Source organism: Bombina bombina, chromosome 2 (genome assembly GCF_027579735.1).
Source record: "Bombina bombina isolate aBomBom1 chromosome 2, aBomBom1.pri, whole genome shotgun sequence".
NCBI lineage: Eukaryota > Metazoa > Chordata > Amphibia > Anura > Bombinatoridae > Bombina > Bombina bombina.
This window is the reverse complement of record NC_069500.1, coordinates 1306953801-1306963276: the sequence shown is the minus strand read 5'-3', so window position 1 is coordinate 1306963276 and position 9476 is coordinate 1306953801. Positions and strand designations below refer to the sequence as shown.

General features: G+C 35.6%; 1 protein-coding gene across 1 annotated transcript; it reads left to right on the top strand.

Moving 5' to 3' along the window:
• The first annotated feature begins 266 nt into the window (after positions 1-266).
• On the top strand, positions 267-8366 carry LOC128647515 (E3 SUMO-protein ligase ZBED1-like). The gene is made up of 4 exons (XM_053700299.1): positions 267-382; positions 831-1062; positions 1871-2425; positions 8331-8366. The coding sequence occupies exons 1-4, from the start codon at positions 351-353 to the stop codon at positions 8364-8366; spliced, it is 855 nt and encodes a 284-aa protein (XP_053556274.1). The 5' UTR covers positions 267-350.
• Positions 8367-9476: the final 1110 nt, after the last annotated feature.

The window sequence follows — 9476 nt, the reverse complement described above, 5'->3', positions numbered from 1 at the left end:
ACGAAAAGTTAACGAAAATGAAGTTATCATTAAGTCAATTGACGAAAAATATGACGAAAATCAATTCCAATTTTCGTCATTGGACGAAACCGAAACGAAAATGTGAGGGTCTGAGGGAGGGACGTCACCTGAACCTCCGCTTTTTAGTTTCCTCCACCCACCGCTGTCTGTTAGAGTGAGATGCACGCAGCCACGCATGGGAGTCTGGGAGAGAGAGTGAGAGACGCAGGCGCAGCTGCAGGATCCCTCTGTTTGCATAAGGGAGTCGGGACTTCTGGAACAACGCCCTGCAGTGCAACTGAGTGCAAACCACAGAAGAGAAGAGGAAGAGTTGGAATTGGAATTCCTCCATGTCTGGAGAGTGGAAATTGAATGTGACGTGGTGAGTGACTTGTGTGTTTGTCTACTGAATTTTTAGTATAAGATCTCGGTTCGGTTCACGTTGCCAGTGCCACATGGTTATGTCGCCATGCAATGCATCCTCCTACCCTACTCTTAGGTGTCAGGCTTCCTGTCTGTGTAGTGTGTATCTCACAGTCTGTCACTGCAAAGTCCATGTATTTATTTAGGAAGGATATAGGAGGATCTGGCATTGGCATGGCAGGCTCAGCTCAATGGTGGCCTGGGTGGGTGGCGCAGGTGACTTATAAGGAAGGGGCACTGATCTGATCTGATCTGATGGGCCTGAAAATGAAATAGTAGCAGAGTGGGGGCTGAGGGGTTGCTGCTGAGCTGACTGACTGACCCTTGCTTTAACAATTACAGCATTTTTCTGTATTATTACCATTTTGTCTAGTACTAGTAATATCTTTCTTTTTGGGTAACACCAGTCACCAACAGGTAGCATACACTGCTGCACAAACTGTACAGATACAGATGACACTAGTCACAGAAATGTTAGTGTCTGGGAGAAAGAGAAGAGAAGATCTATGGATGCATTTTACATTTGATGCTAAGGAGAACAAGACCCTTTGCAAACCATGTGGAGTGGCAATCACTGGTAAAAATACAACAAACTTGAAGCGTCATTTGCAGATGAGTCATCCCGAAATTCATACAAAGGTACTATGCACTGCACAGTCACACTTAAATGGTTGTTTAAGATAAAGTTATTTAGTCAGGTAGGCCAAACTGGTGTTTTCTTTTCACTAAACTTAAAGGGACATAAAACAGGTTGGTTTGGTCCAGGTTCAGAATAGATCTGTTCAACTGCATATCCATTATCCTAAGCTAAACGGGCTAATTTTTTTTAATAATTATCAAAACTAAGCAAAATGAATTACATTATAGCTAAGCTGCCCCCTGGCCTGGAGCAGCCAACTCCACCCCCACAGTGTTTTACAGTCACAGGCATTGTATTTCAACTGAGTTCACACACAGCTTCTAGTTCTCTAGGCATGCTCCAGTAGATATTATGGATAATCCCTATGCATTTTGGAATTCCACCAACAACAAAAACACACAATATATATAGAAGGAAATGTGTGGGATGTGGGGGGAGTTAGAGCTTTACAATTCAGAAACTAAAAAGAAAGGGTTAATGTCGACTACTGGCACGGCAGTATAAAATTGCAGGTAAAGTAATTAAAATACATATTATTAATTATATTTTGTCTCTATCCTATCCCACTTGTTTTATGTCCCAATAAAAGCCTAAAGAAACCACTGCTGTCCTGTATTGATTGATGAGATAACTAACCCTTTTGAGAGTGACATATGGTGGAACTGGGACTCAGGAAGCAAGGGACATAAATGTAGTATATATATATAGAAAGAGACAATTGAACTTGGTGCTGTGGATGGGTGACCGTGAGAGAAAGAAAAATCAGAATTATTAGATTTTTTCCCCCCACCTTATTCACCCCCACAGATACAGAAAACATCCAATGATGGGCCAAGTCAAGCCAGTGCACCACAGCAAAATATTTACACAGCTCTTGTAAGTGCTTCAAAATACAAAATTGACTCTAAGGAACAACAGGCCAGGGAGGATGCCATAGCAAAATGGATTGGGCGCACTGGATTACCAGTCAGAACGATTGAAGATGAGGACTTTGTTAACATGATGGCGACCGTAGATAGGAGACTGAGTGTTCCAAAGAAAACTAAAATAAATAATCTGATTGACAAACATTATGAAGATGAAAAACAAAAATTCAAAAAGAGACTGGCTGCTGCCCGGAGAGTATCTATTTGCACTGATTTGTGGACAAAAAAAGGACTAACAGCTTCATTCCTTGGTATAAGTGCGTGCTACTTTTGTGTTGACCAAAATAAAGCTGATCACATATTGTTGGCCCTTGAACAAGTAGCACACCCACACACTGCACAGTCAATCAAATCATGTGTGGACAAATGCTTGCAAGAGTGGGACATACCAAAGAAGAAGATCCTTACAGTGATAACAGACAATGGGAGTAATATGGTGGCAGCATTTATTTTTTTTTTTTTTATATATTTTTTATTGAGGTTTCAAAAAGCAAATCACAATAAAAGAAGAGAATACAGTATGCACAGGTAGTCATTACAAAGCATGCCAAATACATTACAATGTTGGGTGTATACAAACAATCTAGGAAGGAGAACAAGCATTAGTGACCAACACTAGATTACAGATGTGATTTGCCAATTTAAACGTGAACCTTCTAATGAACTCCAAAGGCCTCTCCAGGACCTCAAGCATAAGCAAAATAAAACAACTACCGAAGGTTAATATAAAATAAGAGAGACCACTTTTGGGCCTCAAACCTACCTCTTTTTTCATTTTTTATATTGGTTATAGGTAGAGTTATAAGTATTATAGATAGATATTATAGTATAATATGTGGGTATGTTGCATTCAGGAGAATATAGTGTAGTAAGAAACAATAAGTTTGGGTTCGAAAACTTTAACTCTATTTGTAGGTAGTATTAGGATTGATAGAAGCAAAAACTTTAACTCTATTTGTAGGTAGTATTAGGATTGATAGAAGCAAAAACTTTAACTCTATTTGTAAGTAGTATTAGGATTAATAGAAGTGCGGCATAGGGTAGATAAGCCGCATAGTTAGCACTCCTGAACTAGGAGGTACATTATGGGGTGTGGGGGGAGGAGGTTATGTGTAAACATGACAGGCGGCATGAACAACAAGTGTGCAGGACCAGCCTACACTAGACACATATCTCAGACTATAAGGTAAAGCTAACTTTATGTGTCAAAATAAGGCAAAGGAGACTACTTGTAGCAGGGGAATATAACTAAAGCCTGACGGAACAAGTCGGGCTTAACTATGTGAATCAAGGACCTCAGCAGGTGCCAGCCAAGTCCAACATGCAAGAAGCTAGAAATACAGAGGCGTGTCAAATGCCAACTTATTAAGCATAAATATGGTCAATATGTAGGTTCCACTTAATTGCCTTGACTGCTTAGCAATTTGCAAATATAGTAGTTAAAACATATCTAACACAGAGGGAAGCTTGTAATTATAAAACAGCAGGCATATGTGGGTAGAGATTAATGTGGAGCCTAAATAGTAAAGTTGTCAATGTTGTGTTGTGATAGGGTAGTAAATGGCTGCAAGCATAATACTTTAAAGTGGTATGGCAGTGATAACAGAGAACATTCATTCAGCATATGTAAAAACAATAACTCTATGAATAAAACATCATTCAGCGAGCTAATCCACTGGTAACAACAATGTTTCAATCGATAGCCGGTAATACTTATCAAACTGGACAACTAATCAGTTGGATGCAGTAGTGCTTAGATTATTAAAACAAGCAGGGTATTAGTGTGACCATATCTAAACATGGTTTAACGTAGTAAACTCTACTGGCCAGGTATGGGCCCTATACCCGGCCTGAGTATGCCTTAACATTAGATAAATACCCAATAGCTAGGGGGGAAAACATGCATCACCTGCTATGGAGTTTAAATGCAACACACTGCCCTTATCGTTGTGATACTAGTGGACACTGTTTGTGGACCGCAAGGGCAGGATATTTAGCATAATCTTATTTACCGCCCATCAGCTGGAGATAGGAATAAGTGTACAATCTGCTCCTGGGTTCTGAGACATTGCCGTTGTTCTCATATTAAGGGGCACATAAAACTGGTGTGGGGCAACAACAAGACATTATAGTATTCATATAAATATATGAGGCTAAACCACACAAGAATCCTGAGCAACAGACTTCTAAACATAATTACATTAAGGCATTGCCCTAAATTACATACTCTAAGGATAGAATATATGTAAGCATTAGCAGTCAAACGTTAGCATAGGAGATAAACAAAAGGGCATGCATTTCAATTTCGTGTCAGTGTTACACTATATGCATAAAAAAGGTAAAAGTCGTTGTGAGTCTATATATAAAAAAAAAAAGAGTCAGCCAACATGCAACCATATGTAAAACCATAACATAGTGGAGAGTACATCAAACAGTGTAAGCTATTAAACCATTGTACTGTGTAAACTATTAAACAAGCTTGTCTCTGCAAAACCGTAGAAGGCAGTGTCTGAGCAGTAGAGTTCAACCCTGAAGGGTACCGTCGCACTGAGTCAGCCGATCGCTCAACCGACACCAGTTCTTGTAGTAAGGCTGGCTGCACAATGAACCGAAGGGTCTCCGCGGCACACAGAAAGATAAGTGCCATTGTAGAGCTGAGGACTTAGATAAAATTGTGTGTAACCCTGCGCAGGATTTTCTAAAATACCAATATGCCAGTAGGTAATGGAGAACCCCTGTCTCCACAAGTGAAATAGAAAAAATAAAAATAACTACCTTAAAAAAGATAAGAAATTTTAAAACCTCTGGCGCTACAAAAAAAGTTTTTTGTTGCTAAAATTGGAAAATAGAAAAAATGGATGAATGTGATATGACCTACTCGGTTAAAAAACAAAAATTTAAAATATCCTTTGGTCTTAGTGACAACTTAAACAACGTATGCTTTATGTGCAAAAAATATGTTTTTATTACATAAAATAAGTGGACAAAATAAGAATGAAGATAAAAAAAATATAAAATATATAATATAAAAAATATGTATATGCAGATAAAAAAAGAAAAAAAATATATAGCTGATCAGCTAGTACAATTAAAATTGAATAAGTGCAGTACCAAAAAATAAAAATAAAATAAACCCAACAGAAATATACAATAGAAATATACAATAGGACTTGATCCAAAGAGAGTTCATAAGCCTTCAAGGGTTAATATGGATTAGATCCAGACCGGAACGAAATCAGAGACTCCTTCAACAGCTGAGAATGTCGAGTGCCAATTGTAGCTGGAAGGGAGCTGAAATGACAATGAATCCAAATCAAAAGAACAGCAGAGAACCAAAATTGAGGTGTTCAATTTTACTTACACCGTGTTTTGGTCTCTGCAGCAGCGGTCAGACAACAGTGGAAGCGGATGTTTCTTTAATATAAAAGCCGATGTCGAATAACTGCTCCACTCAGGGATTCTCACAGTATCGAAGCCGGTCTGTAATGACTACGTCACGTAACGTCAGAGTGGGCGGAGCAACGCGTTTCAGCCCGTTCAGGGCCTTTGTCAAGCTCCAGAAGAGAGTGTAGTAGGTCCTTTTATACCTATAGCTTCTATATTGATTGGTTGAGTGCCATAAGTGGGGGTGTCTTGCAATTTAAAGACAAAGTTAGTAATGGCAGTGTGCGATCAAACAGTAACAAAATAACAAAATAATGGTATATAGTACATAAATGCAAATTTGTTGCTATACAGCATATTACCTTATCTGTCTCAATTAGTATTTATATACAATAGTAGCGATCAATTTGAAAAGGACAGCTGCAAAAAGTAAAAAGTTAAAACAAAAATATGTAGTGTTGTATGATCATGATTCTGAAGCGATACATAATTTGTTATCACCAAGACCAAAGAGCTATACTAAAAAGAACAAATAAATAAATAAATAAATCACAGTGCATCAAATTACTCGTTAAAAAACTATTTATAAAAATAACCTATATATATATAAAAAATCTTTATAAAAACATCTTTAAAAAACACTAAATAGACCTATACGTATAAAAGTAATTATATTAAAAGTGATTATATTAAAAATAGGGGGAATTATACCAATCGCAATATTATATAATATATGTTTGCATATATCACGACATATACACATATATAATGTTACTTAAAGGGATATACTAAGCACAATAACCAAACAGTAGTTGTGCATATCTTTCCTTTGTCCACATATACATGTGCTCAAATATTTACGAACAATTGCTTGATTTTCCAAAAATTGTTTGATATTAAAACGAAAAGAGTATATAAAAGTAAAAATAAATTTAAAATTAAAAATCAAAATTAAAAATCAAAATTAAAATTACTGGACTTAATTAATTCTAATCTCTGAGAAAGCAGCCTATATCAAAGTCAATATTTAAACCATTGGGTTGTAATGTCTTTAGTTCAAAGATCCATTTTGTTTCTTTTTTGATTAAATCAGATTGAATGTTGCTACCCCTCCAATGTGGTTTAACCTTCTCTATTCCTATATATGAGAAATGGGCTAAATTCCCATTGTTACATGCAGCAAAATGCTTTGGTACAGGGAGGTCTTTGTTCCTGTCTAAATCATATTTTTCTATAGACCATATGTGCTCCCGTATACGGTCACGTAATGGTCTTTCCGATTCACCTATATATTGTTTGCCACATCGGCATTGTATTAGGTAAACCACATATCTGTCAGAGCATCTTATAGTATCTTTGATCTTAAAAGACTTTCCTGTTATATTAGATGTAAACTCCTTCTGTTTCTTAGAATGTTTACAGGCCTTACATGTTAAACAGGGAAAAAAACCATTAATTTTCTTACCTGTTAAGTCCTGCTGTGATTTATTTTTATTTTTATTCTTATTTTTATTCTCAGTGGGTGCTAAAATTGTTTTCAGGTTGCGAGCCTTTTTATAGACAATTTGTGGTTTAGCTGGTAAAATAGAACCCAAATGTTCATCATTTTTTAAAATCCCCCAATGTTTTTTTAAAATTTTTTCTAGTAAATATTTATTACTACAGTATCCAGTAATGAAAGGGATAAAAGTATTATCATTCCTTCTTTGAATTTTATTTTGGGATCTCGTATTATTTTGAACTAGATCCTGTCTGTTAACTTCTCTTACTTCCATACGTACCTTTTCTATTTTGTTAGCATTATAACCTCTCTCTATAAATTTTTGCTTCAGCTTATCTGATTGGGCATCAAAATCAGTTAGATTTGAACAATTTTTCTTTACCCGTAAAAACTGGCCTTTGGGAATGTTCTCAATCCACCTTGGGTGGTGACAGCTGGTATAATGAATATAACTGTTGGCGTCTACAGTTTTAAAGTGCGTTTTAGAGAGAATTTTATTATTAACTGGAAATAATTCTAAATCTAAAAAACTAATATTTTGTCTACTTTTTTCGTAGGTGAACTTCAGGTTTAGTTCATTATTATTCATCGAGGCAATAAATTCTTCTAGTATATTATCTTCCCCTCTCCAAATAATGAGGATATCGTCTATATAACGTTTGTATGACACCAGGTTTGCTCCAAAAGGGGTAGTAGATAAAAAGGTTTGTTCCCAATATCCCATAAATAAATTAGCGTAACTTGGAGCAAACCTGGTGCCCATAGACGTTCCTCTTTCCTGATTATAAAATTGATCCATATAGCTAAAAAAATTATGTGTTAAAATAAATTCTATTGAATCTATTAAAAAAGATTTTTGTTCACTTTTAATAGTATTGTCAATGTCTAAAAAGTGTCTAACTGCTCGTAGGCCGTCTGCATGGTTGATGCACGTATATAACGACGCAACATCACACGTGACAAGAAGAAAATCCTCTTGCCACGGGATGTTTTCTATTAATTTTAATACATCTGTTGAGTCTTTCAGATAAGAGGACAAAGATCTAACATATTTCTGGAGGAAAATATCTAAGTATTCGGAAAGGTTGGCTGTAAGGGATCCAATTCCTGATATAATCGGCCTACCGGGTGGGTTTGTCAGACTCTTATGTATCTTTGGTAAACAATAAAGTAAGGAGATTTTAGGAAATTTTGGAAGTAAATAATTCATTTCTTTAGCATTCAGTATGCCCTTATTTAGTGCTCCATTTAGAAGTGTTTTTAAAACATCAGAATATCTCTTGGTGGGATCATTTGTTAATTTTTTGTAAGTTTCATTATCTTTAAGGAGGTTATCACAAATTTTATGGTAATCAATAGAATCTAAAATTACTATACCTCCGCCCTTGTCGGCGGGCTTTATTATCAGATCATCAGTCTCTAGCTCTTTAATAACCTTTAATTGTTTCTTGTTTAGATTACTGTGTGTTTTGTTGATTTTCTCTTCGGTTAAGTTCTCAATATCTCTTAACACTAATTTTTCAAATGTTTCTAAAAAAGGGCCTTTATCTGATTTCGGATAAAAAGTTGATTTTCCTTTCAATTGGGTATGGATAAATTCATTATCATTGATTAGAGAGTTATCAGCTAATTTCTCAGTCCCTGATTTTAAAAACCACTTTTTTACTGTCAATTTTCTCATAAATTTGTGTGCATCAATATATGCTCCAAATTTATTTAATTTGCAACTAGGTGCAAAAGATAGGCCTTTCTTTAATATATCCTCATGATCTTTACTTAATTGTTTCTTACTTAAATTAAAGATTCCTAAATGTGTCTCTGACTTACTTAAAATCTTGATTTTTTTGGGTCTCCTACTCCCTCCTCTCTTTCCTCTCTGCCTGATGCCCTTCTTTTTCTTACATCTCTTCGAGGTAATGGGCTGAAAAAAGAACTTTGGCCTTGTCCTAAAAAAGACGAGGAAGTGGAAGGATTAACATGATCATCAGTTATTTCATTTTGTAAAGGGGCAAATCTATTATTTGACCTCCAATCATTACTTTTGTTCTGATTGGAGTTCTGTCTATTTATTCGGGTATTATACTCAAAACTTTTTTGATCTCGTTGATATTGATTATTTGTGTTAAATGTCCCATTTTGATAAGTATAGGGTCCTCTATATGTATTATCACCCTGATTTGAGTTATTTCTCTGTTCTCTATAAAACTGACGTCTAGGTTCAAAGTTTTGTCTTTGTTCTCTATTTGAAGCATATCCATTATTATAATTTCTGTTATTTCCATTTCTATAATTAGGGGTAAAATTAGGCCCTTGTTCAGCTCTCAATTGATTGCTATTATCAAAAAGCCTGGCTTGGGGATGGTCATGTGAACGTTGATAATTAGAATTTATTCTATGATTGTAATTTCTCTGTTCATACCCTGTGTGGTGATTATTATGATTTGTACCATTTTCTTTTATTGAGGTATTTTTTTCATTCTCTCCTTTATTAGTATGTCTCCATTTATGGGAGATATAATTGTCCCAGTTAGGTTGATTAATATGGGATAAATAATCCTCTCTATCCCTTTCGAATTTTCTTATTTTTACTTTCAAAATATCC